This window comes from Pinus tabuliformis, chromosome 3_1 (assembly GCF_031772625.1).
Source record: "Pinus tabuliformis cultivar Carrire ecotype Pingquan chromosome 3_1, CPIR1, whole genome shotgun sequence".
Classification (NCBI taxonomy): domain Eukaryota; kingdom Viridiplantae; phylum Streptophyta; class Pinopsida; order Pinales; family Pinaceae; genus Pinus; species Pinus tabuliformis.
The window spans coordinates 972,732,963-972,754,133 of record NC_142301.1 but is presented as its reverse complement, the minus strand read 5'-3'; the positions used below and the strand labels follow the sequence as shown (position 1 = coordinate 972,754,133).

Sequence of the window (21,171 nt, the reverse complement as noted above, 5' to 3'; positions counted from 1 at the left end):
ATTCAGTTTGACAGCACTTCTGATGATAGTCATGATGACCATAGTTCAGATTCTAGTCATGAACAGGTTTCAGAGTCAGATTATGAACAATGTTCAAATGGAGGTCATGAACAGGTCTCATATGGCGATCATGAAGAAGTTCCTACAGATGGTAGACAGCCAATTGTGGAAGCACTAAAAACATCCTTAAGGAGGTCTATAAGGATCAAATGTCCTCCGAGAAGGTATGATGATTATGTTACTTCAGTTGCTTTGACCGCTAACGATGATGAACCTTTGTGTTATCAGGAAGCTGTAGAAGGTTCAAAGAGTGACAAATGGAAAGCAGCCATGAAGGAAGAAATGATGGCCTTAGGTAAGAATGGCACATGGGATCTGGTTGAACTTCCCAAAGGCAGGAAAACTGTGGGATGTAAATGGGTTTTCAAGGTGAAACGGGGTGTGAATGATTCAGAGGACAGATACAAAGCAAGGCTGGTTGCAAAAGGATTTTCTCAGAAAGCTGGCATAGACTTTCATGAGATATTTTCACCAGTTGTTAAAATTGTTTCAATTAGAATTGTGTTAGCATTAGTTGCTTTGCTTGATTTAGAATTACAGCAACTAGATGTTAAGACTGCGTTTTTACATGGTGATTTAGATGAGGAAATTTATATGGAACAACCGGAAGGGTTTGTTCAACATCGCAATAAGAAATTTGTCTGCAGGCTCAAGAAGTCATTGTATGGTCTGAAGCAGTCGCCTCGACAGTGGTACAAGAAATTTGATTCTTTCATGTTGAGTAAAAAATATATAAGAAGTGAATATGATCATTGTGTTTACTTTAAGCAGTTAAGTAATGGCATGTTCATTATCTTAGTGTTGTATGTTGACGATATGCTTTTAGCAAGCAAAAGCATTGAAGAAATCAACAGGTTGAAGACTCAGATGGCAAGGACATTTGATATGAAAGATCTAGGAGCAACAAGACAGATTTTGGGCATGGAGATTTTCAGAGACAGGAGCAATGCTAAGTTGTGGCTATCACAACAAAAGTATATTGAGAAAATACTTGTGAGGTTTGGTATGAACAATGTGAAGCCTGTGTTAGTCCCTTTAGCTTCCCATTTTAAGCTTTCTTCCAGTTTATGTCCTAATACAGATGAAGAAAAGGATTTTATGTCTCAAATTCCATATGCCAATGTAGTAGGATGTTTGATGTATGCGATGGTTTGTACGCGACCAGATGTTTCACATGCAGTTGGGGTTGTCAGCAGGTATATGGCAAATCCGGGTAAAGAACACTGGTCAGCAGTGAAATGGGTGCTTCGGTATTTGAGAGGCACAAGTAGTTATTGTATTACTTACAATAAGAATAGTGAATCTGTTTGCGGGTATGTTGATTTTGATTTTGCAGGTGATTTGGATAGAAGAAGGTCAACTTCAGGGTACGTCTTTACTCTTGCAGGTGGAGCTATTAGCTGGATGTCAAAGCTACAAAACATTGTTGCTTTATCCACTACTGAAGCAGAATACATTGCTGCTTCGCATGCTTGCAAAGAGGCAGTTTGGTTGAAAGGTTTGCTTGGTGAGTTTGGTAGGTTACAAGACAACATGAGGTTACTTTGTGATAGTAAAAGTGCAATACATTTGGCTAAGAATCCGGCCTATCATAGTAAATCAAAGCATATTCCAATTAAGTACCATTTTGTAAGACAGGTAATCACTGAAAGGGGAGTCTCTCTTGAAAAGGTGCATACAAAGGAAAACTATGTAGACATGTTCACGAAACCAGTTTTGTTGGAGAAGCTGCGTTGGTGTTTGGCTTCTCTTGGCTTGCAGAAAAGATAAAAATAATAAACAAACAGGGTATCAGGCTAATTGTTGTCAAGGTGGAGATTGTTGAGATTTTTTCTGTTTCACAAAGTAGGCAAAAATCTCTAATGTGTGACAACAATAGGAATTTGTTGCTAGATTAGCTCCAGGTTGTTGGGAGTGAGTTAATGCATCCTATATTTGTTGTAGGAGGATTTATGAGGCAGTTAGATCCTCTTAGCTATAAAACAGGTGTCCAGACGGATTGGGTGGATAGTGTGAGCGTTTGAGAGGAAATTAATTCTCTTGTAATCTCCTATTTTGATAATAAGATTGCCGATGCCTATGTTTGGTGGACGTAGCCCAGAATGGTTGGGTGAACCACGTTAAACCCTGTGTCTCTTTTTTGTGATGTTTGTGCTCTGCTATTGCTTATATTTTGTTTAGCTGCGCTGACTGCTCCAACACTATAGGTAGTTGGAACTATTTCTGCAACCTTAATCCACTGTGCAATTGTACATTGTTGTACACAACTATAATGTTTTCCTAACCTCTTGTACACCTATTATGCCAATGTTTCGAGCTTTGTAGCCCTAATGCACCGGCCCAACAGATGTGTCGTTGACGTAAGCGTCTCACCAAAATTAAACCTATAGTTGATTTTGTAGGCGCAAAATTTTTTGTAAAAAAAATATATGTATCATCAAGACTAATCACACATAATTGATCCTAAATGTCATGTAGGGACATAATAAGTGTGGCACTCCCTTTTGTTCATGTGTTTATTTTCCAACTTCTGGTTTCAAGCCCTCGGGTCCTTCATTTGGGAGTTGTCACGTGTTTACTTAGTTTAACCCTTGGGCTGTATAGGTATCTCACGTCACGTTGACTAGGCACTTCACTTTCATTCTCGCCTCACGAGACTTGTGTGATCTTGATATGGGTGAGGGAACGAAAGAGGACAAAGTCCTCACCTCATTAACGATAAAATATGCCATTGGTATGAATGAGAAAAATTATATATATATATTGTGCGGAAGCAAAAAGTTATTTATATAAAAATATTTTTACATCAGTTGCAAATTCATAGGCTCAATAGATATGATGGAAAATTTCTTTAAAAATATATAGTAAATCTAAAGATCAATTTTACTTACTTTTACTTCAGTGTAGTTTTATATTTTCAATGAATATGAAGCAAAGTTTTATTAAAAAATAATAAAATTAAAATTGAATGTTATTTTATTCTATTTAAAAATTAATAATCAATATAAATTAATAATTTGTATATTGATTGTATTTGTGCAATATAGATAGTGTATATAGTTTGATTTGGAATTGGCTAACCCTCATTCCTTTATACAACAAGGTTGAGCCTTGGAGCTCATAATTTTGTTAGAAAATACTAGTATATTATGAAAAAAATCTGATTAAAATATATATTATATTTTTTAGATTAAAGAAAGGTGTTTAATAAGAGATTAGAGAAAGGTGTTTACCATATTTGAATATATTTTTGATATAATATTTTATATTCAAAATAATATTTAAATATAAAATATTTTTCATTTAAGTTATGAATTGAATTATAAATTTTGAGATAAAAAATATTTTTTGAGATATAATATTTTGTATTCAAAATAATATTTAAATATAAAATGTTTTTTCATTTAAATTATGAATTGAATTATAAATTTTGAGATAAAAATAAGTTTTAAGGAAAAAAAAAATCTAATAAAATATTTTAAAAGAACAATAATATTTAAGATTATTTATTGAACAATAATATTTAAGATTATTTATTTAAGGTAACTAAGTAGTAGATATTTTTTTTTCCAGTTGCATTATTTTTTAGATCTTCAATAAAAAAAATGAAAATGCATGAAAATAATATGTTAAATAACACATTTTTCATTTTTTCCTATGTGGATCTAATTCAAAATATGCAAAATGGTTAATTTGAGTTGACATTTGAGTAAAATTATAAAAAGATAAACATAAAATGCAATAAACTAAATAGTTTTTTTTTTCTCATAAAAAATTCATCTCTTATTTTATTAATTTGATTAATTTAATTATTTTCTTTAAATGGGTCATTTTAGATTTCATAATTCCAATTTAAATAATTTATTTTGAGAAGAAATTATAGAAAGAATTTCTAATACATACTCTTCTATTCATGTTAAAAGAAAATATGAAATTACTAATAAATTTCCAATACATTGGTTTCTATTCATTTTAAGAACTCCTATTTTATTAATTTAATTATTTTCTTTAAGTAACTCATTTAGATCTCATAATTCCAATTTAAATTATTTATTTTGAGAAAAAAATATAGAATAAATTTCTAATATATTTTCTTATATTCATTTTGGAAAAAAAATATGAAATTACTAATAAATTTCCAATACATTGTTTTATATTCATGAGGAAGGAAAATATATTCTATTCATTCTCAAGAAAAATATAAAATTGTTACTGAATTTCTAATACATTAGAAAATATGAAATTACAGATGAATTTCCAATTCATTCTTTTATATTAAGTAGCAAGGAAAATATATGTGCACTTTATATCGTCATCCTATTTAAGATCACACTTAGATCAATGATTTGATAGGAAATTCATTCTTTTATATTCAGTAGCAAGGAAAATATATGTGCACTTTATATCGTCATCCTATTTAAGATCACACTTAGATCTATGATTTGATATTAAACATACAATTAAGACATGACAAAGGAAAAATATTTTGCTATTTATATTTATTTCTTCTCAAATAGGTTGCTCTTCCGTGACCTCTTTAACACCCCATGTTTCAGATATCGAAATAGTTCTGATAGGCTGCAGAACATATGCAGAACATAGCTCTAATACGAGGGATAATATATTGGAGAGATGTCTGGAGTCTCAATGTCTCAGATAGTAGTAAACCTGCTCATTAAGTGTAATGGAGAAGATCCTTGGCTTGGAGTTGTTTCCGCACTTGGACTTTCTCTTTGTTTAAAAATCCGGACTCTGAAATTATGACTCTGTTTGCAAATACATAGTTTGAATTTTTTTTTTTCATATTTTTTTTAAGCTCTCTACTGCCATCTTCTCAAGCCAGTAGCTATCGGTTTTTCAAGTATTGTGTTTTGGGTTGAATTTCTTCTTTCAATATTTCCCTTATCTCTTTGATGCCATCTTCTCAAGGAACTAACTATCAGTTCATCAAATATTGTGGTCTTCACTTGAGAACCCATCTACATAATATATGTATTAGTCTTGATAGCAAAATTCTCTACGTCTAAAGCTATTTGTACAATTAGCCGAAAATATTTACCCACGATTTATAAGAATGGAGTAACATTAAAAACACGCTGATACTTTCCAATTTTCTACGAAGATAATTCAGTACGTTTGGATAATTTCAAATTCTCTATGAAAATAGCAAGTCCTTTTATTTTAAAGGAAGGATCAAAAAATTTACCTGTGTCACAAGTGCGTAAAGTGGAAGCGTGACATAGCTACATATAAACTGCACAACCACCCTGGATATAACCACAAATAAGTCAATTCATTTATTGTTCAATTCAAACCATAGTTATGTTCAATACTCTCATCACATTAGAATTTAATCTTTACGTTGATTATAAATTCTAACAGTCAACTCACATGAAACAAAGTTATCAGTTTATAGTTTATTTTGATCTGTATCAATGAGATACACAGATTTGGCAATTAATAAAAAAAATAACCTCTGACAAGGCAATTACTAAAATGAACAGAACGGAAGATCTGTTTGATGGGAATGTGCTTTTATATAATGATCTACACACTTACCCAATGGCGATCCGCAATATGATCGTATAAAGCCTATCGTGGAAACAGGACTTTAAACCAAATTGCCACTGCAATCATTGTGATCCAATTGTTTGTAAATTCAATGCCCATGCTGATATTATAATTTATTATAATTACTAATATAAATGGCTCACGCATGTCCACAAAAGGAAAGCAAGCTGGAAAGCATTCTGCTGGAACCATCAAGCTTTATGTGATTGTCATAAATATAATAGCCACAATTAAGGAATTAAATTTTACAGTGCAATTATTTGGATACCTGGAACAACGTAAAATGGATCAAGAATATAATAAGTTGAGGACGATCCAACCAAAACAACTTATCGGTTGACTGCACCACTGGAATTCCTTTAACTACAGCATGTTTCCCTTGAATTTCTAAGGCCATCTCTAGTATTATAAGTTGCAGCTTCAATCCAACTGTCAAAACTATCTGCAGGTGAAAGTAATGGAGTGCCAACAAACACGCAGATGTCAATAGTGAACAACTTTTCTAGATGGTTAACTTATATCATCAATAGTTCTTCTTCCGAACATTTCTAGGGATTCACAGCTAAGGGGACGAAAGAGATCCAAAAGTATGTATTCCAGTCTGCTCAAACAGTAATACACCCAATCAGAGAGAGAACGTCAGATTCGATAGCAACGGAAACCAAACTAAACTTTGGAGTAAGACTAAGAGTTGTGAAGACTTACAATGCAAATCGATAAGCAAAAGACCCATGGCAAAAATCCACAAGGGAACACTGCAGATAACGCAACAACTGCTGGAGCGTTACGTAAAAAGGAAGGGGAGCTTTCCAAGAGAAACAAAACAGGAGGAGGACTGCTAAGCGCTGCAGGAAGAAAATCCATTATTATGGCAAGACACCAAAGTCTTTACGCAAAGTTATTACGAACCTGATTCCAATCACCCTCTTGAAGTCATCATGAAAATCAAACTTCTTGTTATTTGCAGAGAAATGGTCCTATCCGGTACCAAGAAAGAAAATTTCAACACAAATAAGTTAAATCACGTGAATGAAATGGTTGTTTAAACAAAGACGAAATGGAAACGAAAGATTTGAATTAATGGAGACGTACAATGATGAAGCCATGGCGCAAGGTTAAGTAATCAACTTTCCTTATTGACCCAAAGAATTGTCTAAAGAAGCAAACCAGCACATCTACCACTGTTAAATGCTACACGAATATTACCATTACTACCATTACATGTAAATGGAATTCAGGTAAGATGAATATGAAGATAAATATCAAGGAAAATTTGGAGTATGAATTACTTACAACCAATTTAATAATGGGTGTTCTGCTCCATAAATTCATATGACTCCTTACAAATGTAGTTTGTTGGGCTAATCTGAACCTCGAAGGACCTGCATGAAACAAACAGCAAGCACGTAGTTGCTTGTACTTAAAAACAACCTTTCTAACATTACTCAAAAACGTTATCTAATCCTAAATATTCTTGATGTTCTATTTTATTGTTTTTAACTTGAGACCATTTTACAGGCGTCATTTGGAGATAATATAGAAATGAATGTTCTAAATTTTATGTGAGTTTCCAGGTGTTATTTCAGAATTTGTTGTTGTCCTATCTATATGAGTTGTAGCTGAGTTAGAATCCCTATCATCTGGGTTGTTAGGTCTCTGGAGTCAATTAATCCCATCACTATATAATGGAACATTGTTAAGCATTTGTATATGAGCAAACACGTGTCTGAATTAATATGTCTCATTTGATGAATCCTCTGTTATCCTTATTTGTTTAAATGCGTCCCAGTTGAAACTTTCAGATTCATAAACTTTCGGATGCATTCGTTTAGGTCGTCATTTTTCAAACATGAGACTTCTGGACGAGACCATTTAGAGAAGAAAAATGAAAAGAACTCACCATGTGAAAATTGATAATCCATTGTTACTATCTCCTTTTCCCATCCTTTCCAACGCTCATCTAGGCACGAAAAGGACTTGTATTTTCAGTTAAAGATGTTTCGAATGCATGAAGATATGAAAGCAAATTCAAACAGAGATAATATTTAAACTGAACGAAATGTGAGGTGGTCATGTATTTCCCGTTGCACTTACTTTTGCTCTTGCTAGTGCGATTGTTATGACACTATATAACACATGCAGAGTTGCCAACGTAAAGATGAAGTAGTGGAGCTGGTTCATGTCAACGTAAGATGAAGTAGTGGAGCTGGTTCATGTCAGTGAGGGAGACCAGAGGAAACTTACCCTTGAATCAAGAGGGAAAGAACATTTATCAAACTTATATCAAATGGACTAACGCGGTCTAAGTAACCTCTAATTGTATAGGGAAATACGAATACGCAAGATAGAGTATGGTTTCTATCTGTTCGGAACAATGATCGCTACCAGCAGCCATTGATTCTTCCTTTTGACATGGAAGCATGCTATAAGCTATTCCTTCTGGTATACAAATATTAGAAATGGACTTCTCTCCAACGGTCAGTAGAAACGAAATGAAGCCCATAAGCATCAATTCAGCAATCCAAGAATGCCAATTTAAGATGTATTATGTCAAACGATGTAATGTAATGAAATCTCATTCAAAAATTTTGAGATTTGCTAAAACATGTTGGGAATTTCTGATGATTCCGAACAAAATTCAACAGAGCAGAACAATGCTCTGGTACTACTGTGGGGATCTTTCTGGTAAAATCCCAAAAACAAACAAAATAAACTCCACACAGAGACAGTGCTCCGTTTCTTTGACACAGGATCTTTTGCACAGGGAAGCTAATTTGTTTTCTCAGAACAGAAATTTTTCACACCAAAAAAAACTTTGCATTCATCAATATGACTGCCTGTTACAAAAAAAAGTCTTCCTCTTAACAGAGGGATTACAAAACTGCTGTTACATAAAGGTCTTCCTCAGAGAGAGGGATTCTCCAACTGCTGTTACAAGAATATCTTCCTCACATAGAGGGATTCACCAACACTGCTTCAGATGCAGTTCCACAAACAATAAAAGAGTCTTCCTCACATAGAAGGATTCACCAGAGATTATGCTGAAGAGCATCTTCCTCGAGGGATTCACCAGTCTATGCTGAAAAGCATCTTCCTCTTAACAGAGGGATTCACGAAAGAGACTATGCTGAAGAGCACCTTCCTCTTTAACAGAGGGATTCACCAAGTGACTGTGCTGAAAAGCACCTTCCTCTTTAACAGAGAGATTCACCAAAAACACATTTCAACCAACAAGAATTTACTCTGTTTTCTTCTGAGATTTTACACTGCTGTGTATAAAAATTTCATTTACATTTACTGCTGTAAAAATAGAATTTTACATATACTGTTGTAATAAAAAAAACATTTACTTACATTTACGGCTGTAAATGTAATTCCTTACATTTCATTACAAAAAAAATCTCCTTCACTGTCGGGCTGCTGTACCTCTCTTGCTCTTCATGTTCTAACAAAGCATTCACTGCACTAATGTGCGTAAATACATCTCATTTCACTGAGTCAACCGAAAATTTTCAGGCTGCCCCTGTTCTTCTAAGTTCTGCCTTCGGACTGCTGTGCTCCCTCTGTTCCTCTCTTCTCGCACTGCTGTGCCTTATATACTTTACCTCACACACAATACCAAAACCTTGGATTCTTCCTACGCTGCTGCGTTTCACTGTCTTTTTTTTATTACAAAAGTCAACGCATCATCTATACACTGCTGTGCATCTTCAATAACCATAGACTCTGTCCAATTTTTGTTTGCACAAGCTGTATATTTTCCACCATTTCTTTACAAAAGTCAACCCATAATAAAAACATATCGAAAACAATTCATATGCATTCAAATAAAAACTTACATACATTTCTACGCCCATACTTCCGTAAACAAATACAAAATATTAAAATTAAATCTTCACCAACCATTTACGAATGCCATTTAATTCTCAGCATGGCGGTCAATTAATTTAGTCGGCCTTGTTGACAGAACCGGCGGTCAAACTGAAACTTCACGCAATGTTCATACCCTGCAGACCTGTACGCAGCTTCGGCGTTGATCAACAGTGGACAAGACTGCGTTCAATCGGACGGTTGACGGCGATTTCGGGAGGCCTTACATGACTGAACGTTATGTTCAGATAGAAGGGTGGTTTGATGAAAGGTACGGTGGACGCGCTGCAAAAACTTATTGTATCGGATCAGTTTGTACGAAAACTGCTTCACAGCAAAAGGCGATCCGATATGTGGCGGTCCGATATGTGTCAGAGGTTTTGCTGAGGCGGTTTTTCCTACTGCGTGCTGGCTGAGTCGGCAACTGACTGGCTGCCGTCGCTGTCCACGTCCGCGTCCGCCAACACTGCCTGCAGTTGGAATTAATATTCCAACACATCTGACCATTCAACATTTTAAATTGCTCTCTTTGATTGTATTGCGGCTTGATTTGAAAATTCTAAATTGGGTTTCAAAGTAAGAGTTTAAAATAAACAAATGGTTGCTGCAAGTCTATTTTTAGTAGCTCTGAGAACTTCTGAATGAGAATTCATCGCATGACATCGACCGATATAATACATCTTAAATTGGCATTCTTGGATGCAGAACTGATGCTTATGGGCTTCATCTCGTTTCTACTGACCATTTTTCAGAAGCCCATTTCTAAGATTTGTATACCAGAAGGAATAGCTTATAGTATGCTTCCCTGTCAAAAGGAAGAATCGATTGCTGCTGGTACCGATCATTGTTCCAAACAGGTAGACAGCATACTCTATCTTGCGTATTCGAATTTCCCGATGCAATTAGAGGTTACTCAAATCGTGTTAGTCCATTTGATATCAATCAAGATATTTATGATAGTTTGATAAATATTCTTTCCCTCTTGATTCAAGGGTAAGTATCCTCTAGTCTCCCTCAATGGCATGAACCAGCTCCACTACCTCGTCTTCACGTTGGCAACAGTCCATGTGTTATATAGTGTCCTAACAATCGCCCTAGCAAGAGCAAAAGTAAGTGCAACGGGAATCAAACTATCATTCAGTTTAAATTTTTTCTCTGTTTGAATTTGCTTTCATATCTTTAAGCATTCGAAACATCTTCAACTGAAAATACAAGTCATTTTGGTGCCTAGATGAGGCGTTGGAAAGCATGGGAAAAGGAGATAGTAACAATGGATTATCAGTTTTCACATGGTGAGGTATTTTCATTTTTTTTTCTCTAAATGGCCTCGTCTGGCAGTCTGTCATGTTTGAAAATTGACAACCTAAACCAAGCTACGAACCTGGAAATTTCAACGGGGACACCCCGTAATATGATTTTGAATTCAAACATTAAAAGGGCACATCAAGAAAATTTAGGATTGGATAACGTTTTGAGGAATGTTAGAAAGGCTGTTTCTGTTGGAATTTTCTGATAAATCCCATAACAAACAGACAAAAATCGCACTCTGTTTTTACACAGAAAAACAGAAAAATTCGCTTGCTGGAAACAGTGTTTCAGCAACAGTTTTTTTTCAGTTGCTGAAACAGGTGTTTCAGCAACGCTGATCGTCGTGTTTCAGCAACGTAAACTTTTGACGTCAAGTAATTTTTGAGTTACGAGGTGTTTCAGCAACGGTGACGGTGTAACAGCAACAGGAAAAATTTAACTTGTATTTATCAAAATAAACTAACTGTTACAGATTTGTCTTCCTCATACAGAGGGAATTTCAAAACTTCTATTGCTGAACATCTACTTCAGAAATTCACTAAGGAATGATTCTGTTCCACACAGATGAACATAAAAACAAATTACATTCAAATTTCTGCACTGCTGTGCATTTCACTGTTCTGAAATTATTCTTCTTCCTCTTCACGCTGCTGTGTGCTTTCTTCTGCTCTGTGTGATTCTTCAGCTGTTGCTATTGCTTCTAACCTTTTCAATCCCTGCACTGCTGTGCAAAAAGGGCTTCATTCATGTGAGCTCATGCTGTTGCACATTCTTTCTTAAAAGCACAGAAATTACATTTGAGCGCTGCTGCGCTACATTACAGAGTTATTAACACTGCTGTGGCTCTACACATATATAGTGCAGGAGGCGGTCATAACTTATCCATCAACCGCCTCAATTTGCTGACAGAGACTCTGTTGCAATCTGCCGCTCATAATGAACAGATCTGATCTTTTGACATTCTGTTGTGCTGCTTGAGTTGGTTATGTGGAAACCCAAGACTAATAAATGCTGCGGCTGGCTCGAGGCTGGTACTTTCCTTCTCAGCCATGCTTCCTCTTTTGGTGAGCAGTTATGACGCAGAGCCCAGATTTGATCTTCTTCCTGCTTTGGGAACACAAATAGGCAAACGGTGAAAAGACACTTATGGCGGTGGCGTGAATAAGTCGACTCCTTCGTAAGTCCTCTATTGCGGCTCGCTGCTACTGCACGGCAGTTGGAATTAATATTCCAACACACCCCCTTAATTTCAACTGCTGGGCATTCTGTCGTACCCAAACATTTCCTCTCATAGAGGAATTCACCAACTGCTTCTGATGCAGTTCCACAAACAACAAAGTTGTCTTCCTCTTAATAGAGGGATTAACCTGAAACTGTGCTTAAGAGCACCTTCCTCATGACAGAGGGATTCACCATAACAATGTGCTGAAGAGCACCTTCCTCTTGACAGAGGGATTCACCTGTGACTATGCTGAAAAGCATCATCCTCTTGATAGAGGGATTTACCACACTATGCTGAAAAGCATCTTCCTCTTTCATAGAGGGCTTCACCAAATGACTGTGCTGAAAAGCACCTTCCTCATTAACAGAGGGATTACAAACAGACACTGCTTTACATGCAGTTTCAAAAACAAACAATCATTGCACTGTTGTGTGTGCAAACTCATTACATTGTTCTTTTATGCTGCTGCATATTCTCTGCTGCACTGTTGTGCCATCTTCTTTACTGTGTCTATCCCACACTGCTGTGTCTATACTTGCACTGCTTCTGCACTTTTCAAAGACAAATACTATGTCTTTTCTGGAACAATTACACTGTCCCCACTTACAAATTTACACTGTTGTGTGTAAACATTTCTTGCACTCACTGCTGTTGCATATATTGCATATCAATTCAATGAACAACAAATTCATTACATTTACCTTTACTGCTGTAAGGAAAATTTCTTTTGCAATTGCTGCTGTTCAAAACTTCTTGCTGCTGCATTTTTCACATTTGCATTGCTGTGTGCTTCTCCTTTTTGCCATCATGCTGCTGTCCATAACTTCTTGCTGCTGCATTGCCTCTGCAATTTGCATTGACACTGCCTTTTGTTTCATCATACTGCTGTGTGCCCATACTCTTGGCACTTCATTCTCCACAAAAAAAAATAACACAGGCTGCTGCCTTTTCTCATGCACCCTTGCTTCACACAATCTTAATCTTCATTTTTTTTTACACAATGCACTACTGTGCAATTCCTTTGGCTTTCTGCTGCCACACACATTCTTATACATCCAGTGTGCATTAAAAATTTGTTGTCCCTGTTTTTCTTTATGCATTTCTTTGCATGTGCTCCATAAAAAAATTTCCAAACTGCTGTTTTGTATTCTGTCTTCCCACTGCTGTGAGGGTTTCCTTGCCTTGCATACATCTTATTGCGCTGCTTCCTTTTCTTCTTTATGCATTTCTGTGCATATTGCATAAAAACAAAGCAAAAACATTGCTGATTTCATCACTACTGCATATTACCTTTCAGAGGGATTAACAAAGATTTCATTTGCAACTGCTGTGCTGCAATACATCCATCATCAACAAATGACTGTTAATACAGTTCAGCAAATAAAAAATTACAAGCTCCCCTTTAATGTGTGCTTGTCTTTTTTTTAGCAGACTCTTCTCAAAACAAATTTAGATCCACTGGGGAGTTCAAGGGGTTTTCAGATTGCCTTTCCTTCCTTCTCCATACTTGTGTAACTTTCTTCTTTTGCATGGGTCTAGCTTGTGTAAGATCCCATGTTAAGTTACAGTCACGTGCCATATGCCCAATGTTATGACACTTGAAACATTCAACGTTGTTTATGAATAACATTTCATGATTTCTTCTAAAATTGTTTCTTGGAGGTTGTCGTAGACCACAACATCTATCTCCATGAAATGCTCTACAATCTTTTGCCATATGACCAAAGTTTGAGCAGGCATAACAATAACCATAAAATGAACTTTGGTACCTGTGAGATGGAGGTTTCCTTGATGCACTTCTGAAGCCTTGCTGCCTTGAAATTCTTTGATGACAACCATTGCATCTTGCCTCTTTGCCATCAGCTACATTTCTTCTTGGAGCTGGTTTTATGCTTGGAGCAGGATTTCTTCTATTGCTGCCTTCATTTTTCTCCTTGCCTTTGCTGGAACTGGGAGCATCACCTTCTCTTTCTGGCTTCTTCACATCTCCTTTGCTTAAGGCATCCTCATACTTGTTTGAGGGTTCACCTACATACCCAAGTCCTGATTTATCATATGGAGATCTGTGATAGCTGAGCATATCATCCAAGGCTTGAGAGCTCTTCATGATCTTGTTCATCCCTTCAACCTTCTTCCTGAGGAGGACAATCTCTTCTTCTAACTTTTCACATTCATTATTTTTCTTTGCTAGCTGTCCCTCAGTATCTTCCTTGCTACGAGTAGCTTCAGCTGCTACTATTTTAAAGGAGATAATATCAGACTTCATTTTGGAGGTTTCTGCTTGACTGCTCTCCATTTTCTTTTCAGCTCCTTTTGCCTGCTTCCTTGCTTCTTGTAGTTCGGACTTAAGGGAGGAGACCTCTGCCTTGCACTGTCCAATCTCTTCTACAAGTTTGTTCACTTTCTTGTGTCTTTGTTCAAGTTGACTTGACAAGACATCTGCCTGCTTCTTTACTTCATTCAGCTGATTTGTCATGGATATGACTTCTTCATGATGTTTCCTCTTGCATTGGTCAAGCTCCTTCTTGAGCTTGGCTAACTCTTCATCCCTTTTTTTTACTTGAAGCTTGATGAGGTCAAGCTTTTCATTCTCAGCTTCTATGATGGGTTCTTCTTGACTCATTGTCATGGTTAGTGCTCCCTTTGCATGAAGGTCATGCAATCTGTCCCATATATCCTTTGCTGATGAATATTTTCCAAGATTCTTCTTCACTGAATCAGGGAGACCATCCAAGATAGTCTTTGCTGCTTGTGCATCATACTCCATGGATTCTTTATCCATATTGTTGTCATCAATCACTGACTCCCAGACTTCAATCCCTTCAAACATTAGGAAAGCCCTCATCTTTATTTCCCATACATCAAAGTTTCCATCAAACTTTGGAACTTCAAATAGAATGTATTCTAATGGGTTGCCTTCTAGTTTAGTAGAGGGGGGAGACACATTTTTAACAGCCCTGGAGGCTTTCTTCTTTGACCTTGCCATTCTTATCTAGGCTTTAAAATCTCTGACTGTGTTTTTAAAATCACTGACTGTTTCTTCAACAACAACACAGAAAATTAATCTGAGAAATACCTGGATTCTTTCTTGGCTGAGTCTTCACACTGCTAGAGAAGTTGCTGCTGCAAGAAATCTTCCTTCAGCTTCTTTGACACTTCAAAGAGCCTGGACTAGCTCCGATACCATGTTGGAATTTTCTGATAAATCCCATAACAAACAGACAAAAATTGCACTCTGTTTTTACACAGAAAAACAGAAAAATTCGCTTGCTGGAAACGGTGTTTCAGCAACACAGTTTTTTTTCAGTTGCTGAAACAGGTGTTTCAGCAACGCTGATCGTCGTGTTTCAGCAACGTAAACTTTTGACGTCAAGTAATTTTTGAGTTACGAGGTGTTTCAGCAACGGTGACGGTGTAACAGCAACAGGAAAAATTTAACTTGTATTTATCAAAATAAACTAACTGTTACAGATTTGTCTTCCTCATACAGAGGGAATTTCAAAACTTCTATTGCTGAACATCTACTTCAGAAATTCACTAAGGAATGATTCTGTTCCACACAGATGAACATAAAAACAAATTACATTCAAATTTCTGCACTGCTGTGCATTTCACTATTCTGAAATTATTCTTCTTCCTCTTCACGCTGCTGCGTGCTTTCTTCTGCTCTGTGTGATTCTTCAGCTGCTGCTGTTGCTTTTAACCTTTTCAATCCCTGCACTGCTGTGCAAAAAGGGCTTCATTCATGTGAGCTCATGCTGCTGCACATTCTTTCTTAAAAACACAGAAATTACATTTGAGCGCTGTTGCGCTACATTACAGAGTTATTAACACTGCTGTGGCTCTACACATATATAGTGCAGGAGGCGGTCATAACTTATCCATCAACCGCCTCAACTTGCTGACAGAGACTCTGTTGCAATCTGCCGCTCATAATGAACAGATCTGATCTTTTGACATTCTGTTGTGCTGCTTGAGTCGGTTATGTGGAAACCCAAGACTAATAAATGCTGCGGCTGGCTCGAGGCTGGTACTTTCCTTCTCAGCCATGCTTCCTCTTTTGGTGAGCAGTTATGACGCAGAGCCCAGATTTGATCTTCTTCCTGCTTTGGGAACACAAACAGGCAAACGGTGAAAAGACACTTATGGCGGTGGCGTGAATAAGTCGACTCCTTCATAAGTCCTCTATTGCGGCTCGCTGCTACTGCACATCAGTTGGAATTAATATTCCAACAGTTTCTAAGTACAAGCAGCTACGTGCTTGCTCTTTGTTTCATGCAGATCCTTCAAGGTTCAGATTAACCGAACAAACTACATTTGTGAGGCGTCATATGAATTTATGGAGCAGAACACCCATTCTTAAATGGGTGGTAAGTAATTCATACTCCAAATATTCTAGAGATTTATGGTACTTGAATCCATTTTACATGTAATAGTAATATTAATTTCTGGTTTAGAATTTAACACTATGTAGATTTGCAGGTTTGCTTCTTTAGACAATTCTTTCGGTCAATAAGGAAAGTTGATTACCTAACCTTGCGCCATGGCTTCATCATGGTACGTCTCCATTAATTCAAATCTCCCGTTTCCATTTCGTCTTTGTTTAAACAACCATTTCATTCACGTGATTTAACTGATTTGTGTTGAAATTTTATTTCTTGGTACCGTATAGGCCCATTTCTCTGCGAATAACAAGAAGTTTAATTTTCATAAATATATAAAGAGATCATTGGATGACGACTTCAAGAGGGTGATAGGAAGCAGGTTCGTAACAACTTTCTGTGCGTAAAAACTTTGGTGTTTATCAATAATAGTAGATTTCCCTCTTGCAACGCTTCTCAGTCCTGCATTGGTTTTGTTTGTCTGGGAAACCTACCCCTGCTTTTCACCTAACACTAGAACATTTATTATGTTATCTGCAGTTTTCCCCTGTGGGCTTTTGCCATGGGATTTTTACTTATCAATTTGCATAGTAAGTCTTCACAACTCTCTGTCTTACTCCGAAGTTTTGTTTAATTTCCGTTGCTAGCGAGTCTGACGTTCTCTCTTGGATTGGCTGTGTTACTTTGTGAACAGAGTGGAATTCATACTTTTGGTTCTCTTTCCTTCCCTTAGCTGTAAGTCCCTGGAAATATTCGAACTAGAATTATTGATGATATAAGTTAATGATCTAGGAAAGTTGTCTGCTATTGACTTCTGCGTGTTTATTGCTACTCTGTTACTTGTGCAGATTGTTTTGATAGTCGGAATGAAGCTGCAACTTATACTATTAGAGATGGCGTTAGGAATTCAAGGGAGACATGATGTGGTTAGAGGAATACCAGTGGTGCAGCCAACCGATAAGTTATTTTGGTTCAATCGCCCTGATCTTATTCTATTCCTGATCCATTTCACTTTATTCCAGGTATCGAAATAATTGCATTGTAAATTTTACTTCCTTTAACTGTGGCTATTATATTCATTTCATTATTATATTTATGACAATGACATAAAGCCTTGATGGTTCCTGCAGAATGCTTTCCAGCTTGCCTTCCTGTCGTGGACATGCGTAGGCCATTTTCATTAGTAATTATAATAAATTATAATATCAGCAGAGATATTGAATTTACACAGTTAACAATACGTTCACAATTATTGCAGTGGCAATTTGGTTTGAACTCCTGTTTCCACGATACTCTTTATACGATCATATTGCGAAGCACATACCTGTAAAACAGATCTTTTGTTTGGTTAATTTAAACAAATGCTTTGGAAGAGATTTTTTTATGTTAGTTGTAAAATATTTAATACAGATTATGAATAAAATATTTTAATATAAATAGATATATGCTGGTAAATTGTAATATAATGAAAACATTGAACATGATTATGCTTTGACTTAAACCATAACTGAATTGATTTGTTTGTGGTTCTATCCAGGATAGTTGTGCAGTTTATATGTAGCTATGTCACACTTCCGCTTTACGCACTTGTCACACAGGTGAAATTTTTTATGCTTCATTTAAAATAAAAGGACTTCCATTTTGAAAGAGAATTTGAACTTCTCTAAACGTACTGCATTATCTTAATAGAAAATTGGAAAATATCTGCATTTTTTGAACGTCACTATTCTTACTGTTCAGTAAATTGTGGGTAAATATTTCTGCAAAGGGTACAGATAACTGTGGTCCTTTAAAGCCTGAGTATAGGGATTTTATTTTGGTTCAAAACTAACACATATTCTATGCAGATGGGTTCTCACATGAAGAACACAATATTTGACGAACAAGTAGTTAGTTACTTGATAAGATGGCATGAAAGAGCTAAGAAAAATATCAAAAAAAGAAATTCATCACAGAACACAATCCTTGAAGAAGGGGTAGCTAATGGCTTGAGAAAATGGCATCAGAGAGCTGAGAAAAATATGAAACCAAGAAATTCAAACTACACATTTTCAGAGTCTGGATTTTCTAGCAGACTGGGGACTCCAAGTGTAGAAACAACTCCAAGCCATGGATCTTCTCCATTGCACTTAATGCGCAGATATAGTACTATGGGTGACATTGAGACTCCGGACATCTCTCCAAGATATTACCTCTCAGATTATGAAGCAACCGAATCCCCCGAGTACTCAGAAGTTACAGCACAAAATCCCATTTCAGACCAAGTAGAAAGCTCAAATCTCGAAATGGTTGCATCTTCTTCATATGTTCCGCAGCCTATTAGAACTGCTTCGATTTCTGAAACCTGGGGTGTCAAAGAGGATACAAAAGAGCCACCTACTTCAGAAGATGTGAACATAAACATAAATAGCAGAGATGGATTTTCCTTTGTCATGTCTTAATTGTGTGTTTCATATCAAGTCATAGTTATCGGCTGACCAGTGTGATCTTTAATGAGGACGACCTGTAAACTGCGCAAACGGTTACTTTCTTCCAATATTTTCCTTCTGAATAAATATAAGAGAATGTATTAGATATTCATTATTCAGTAAGTTCTTCCCGAAGCAAATTGCTTAAATTTGTATTGCATGACTATTATCAATTGATTGTTTTATTCATAATTGGAATTGGTAAACATCTTATATTTAAATATTGTATCTCAGAGAGCATATTCAAAGTGGGTAAAGAACAAACCGTTACTTTCTTTCAATATTTTCCTTCCGAATGAATATAAGAGAATGTATTAGATATTCATTCAGCAATGTCTTCTCGAAGCAATTTACTTAAATTTGTATTTCATGAATATTATGAATTGGTCGTTTTATTCATAATTGGAATTGGTAAACATTTTATATTTAAATATTTTATCTCAGAAAGCATACTCAAAGTGGGTAAAAAACTCTCTGGTCGTTTTATTCATAATTGGAATTGGTAAACATTTTATATTTGAATATTGCATCTTAGAAAGCATATTCAAACAGTGTAGGGAACTTTCTCTTGCCTGTCCTTAAAGACAATAATAAAAAATGTAATATATGTTTTACTTAGAATTTTTTTAACGTTGTACTAACATTTTAGAACACATTTACGAAGCCCAGGGCTCAGTAGTTTTTAATCCCTAGAACTTCTAGACCTCTATCCCACCGGCCTACTCACCTCGTGCCTCTTTGTTGGAATGTAATTTCAACTACAGCAACAGTTGAAAAGAAATCGCATTTTCACCAGCAAACAATCCCAGCAGTCCATCTGTCTTTATTCCAACGGGTATTATTTGTTTCGGCTTATTCACGCCACCGCCATAAGTGTCCTTTCACCCTTTACCTGTTTGTGTTCCCAAAGGAGGAGGAAGATCAGATCCGGGCTCTGCGCAATAACTGCTCACCTACAGCATTAAAGAAGAAGCATGGCCGAGAAGGAAAGTACCAGCCTCGAGCCAGCCGCAGCATTTATCAGTCTTGGGTTTCCACATAACCGACTCAAGAAGCACAGCAGAATGTCAAAAGATCAGATTTGTTCATTATGTGCAGCAGAGACTCTGTCAGAGAGTTGAGGCGGTTGATGGATAAGTTATGACCGCTTTCTGCACTATATATATGTGTAGACACAGCGATGTAGAAAACAGAGAGATAGAGAGCAAAGGGGAGCACGCAGCAGCGTGAAGTTTTGCAGTTGTTCTGTTGAGAAAACAAAGGCAATACGCAGCAGCGCGTATGTGCTAAATGAATGCAGACATAGATTGAAAGTCCTTTTGTAACACACAGCAGTGTAGAACAAGAGAGTTTTTTTTTGTATTGCACAGCAGTGCTGAAATCTTCTGAGATAGTTGTTTTGTGGAACTGAAGCGTTCCTGTTGTAATCCCTCTGTCAAGAGGAAGATGCTCTTTAGCATAATATTTTGTGAAGATCCCTCTACGTGAGGAAGACCTATTTTATCAGTTAGTTTATCGTTCATAAATAGAAGTTTCTTTTTGCCTGTTGCTGTTACACCGTAAGTCGAAAAATACTTGACGTCAAAAATCCCTGTTGTTGTTACACCGTAACTCAAAAAGTACTTGACATCAAAAATTTACGTTGTTGTAACACCACGAACAGCGTTGCTGCAACACAAGTTACAACAACTGAAAAAAAACTGTGTTGCTGCAACACCGTTTCCAGAGAACGAATTTTTCTGTTTTTCTGAGTTAAAAACAGAGTATTTTTCTGTGTCAAAAACAAAGTATTATTTTGATCAGTTTTTGATCCTGAGGCAAAGTAGAGTATTATTTTATGCTCTGTTCTTGTGTTTTTGAATTATCAGAAAACAGAGTATTGCTCTCTGTTCATATTTTTTTGTTTCGGAATTTATCAGAAAATTCTCAACAGTGGAAACAGAGGATTTTTCCACTGTATTTTGTTTGGAATAACCAGAAATTCTCGACATGGTATCAGAGCTTGTCCAGGCTCTTTGAAGACATCAAAGAAGCTGAAGGAAGGATTCATCGCTGTAGCAACTTCTCCAGCAGCGTGAAGACTCAGCCAAGAAAGAATCTAAGGTATTTCTCAAGAATTTTTCTGTGTTACTGTTGAAGACAGTCAGTGATTTTTTTTACACAGTCAAGTACTGAAAGAATGGCCAGCACCAGCGTGTGTATGTTTAATACCCAGCTCCCACAGTTCAATGGGAAAAACTATGACTATTGGGCAATAGTTATGAGAGCTTTTCTTTTCTCAGAAGATTTA

At 36.3% G+C, this 21,171-nt stretch overlaps 1 protein-coding gene and 1 long non-coding RNA gene across 2 annotated transcripts in view; one reads left to right on the top strand and one right to left on the bottom strand.

The window, feature by feature from the left end:
* Positions 1-19,063, bottom strand: part of LOC149191077 (uncharacterized) — a 69,920-nt gene extending 50,857 nt beyond the window's left edge. Inside the window, exon 1 of the long non-coding RNA XR_016255626.1 lies at positions 18,675-19,063. This is a non-coding gene — a long non-coding RNA (uncharacterized LOC149191077). The remainder of the gene's footprint in view (positions 1-18,674) is intronic.
* Positions 10,158-17,937, top strand: LOC149191078 (MLO protein homolog 1-like). The gene is made up of 11 exons (XM_089412399.1): positions 10,158-10,358; positions 10,494-10,610; positions 10,733-10,793; positions 16,313-16,401; positions 16,514-16,588; positions 16,704-16,795; positions 16,954-17,003; positions 17,108-17,148; positions 17,262-17,435; positions 17,544-17,579; positions 17,672-17,937. Exons 1-11 carry the CDS (start codon positions 10,158-10,160, stop codon positions 17,741-17,743), a joined length of 1,008 nt encoding a protein of 335 aa, XP_089268525.1. The 3' UTR covers positions 17,744-17,937.
* Positions 19,064-21,171: the final 2,108 nt, after the last annotated feature.

What these genes read in the sequence shown, in the direction of transcription:
- LOC149191078 (XM_089412399.1), top strand. Translation starts at nt 10,158, where the DNA reads ATGACATCGACCGATATAATACATCTTAAATTGGCATTCTTGGATGCA. An exon ending in AAGAGGGTGATAGGAAGCAG is followed by an intron (nt 16,796 to 16,953) that starts GTTCGTAACAAC and finishes TGTTATCTGCAG; the next exon opens with TTTTCCCCTGTGGGCTTTTG. An exon ending in CCTTCCTGTCGTGGACATGC is followed by an intron (nt 17,580 to 17,671) that starts GTAGGCCATTTT and finishes CAATTATTGCAG; the next exon opens with TGGCAATTTGGTTTGAACTC.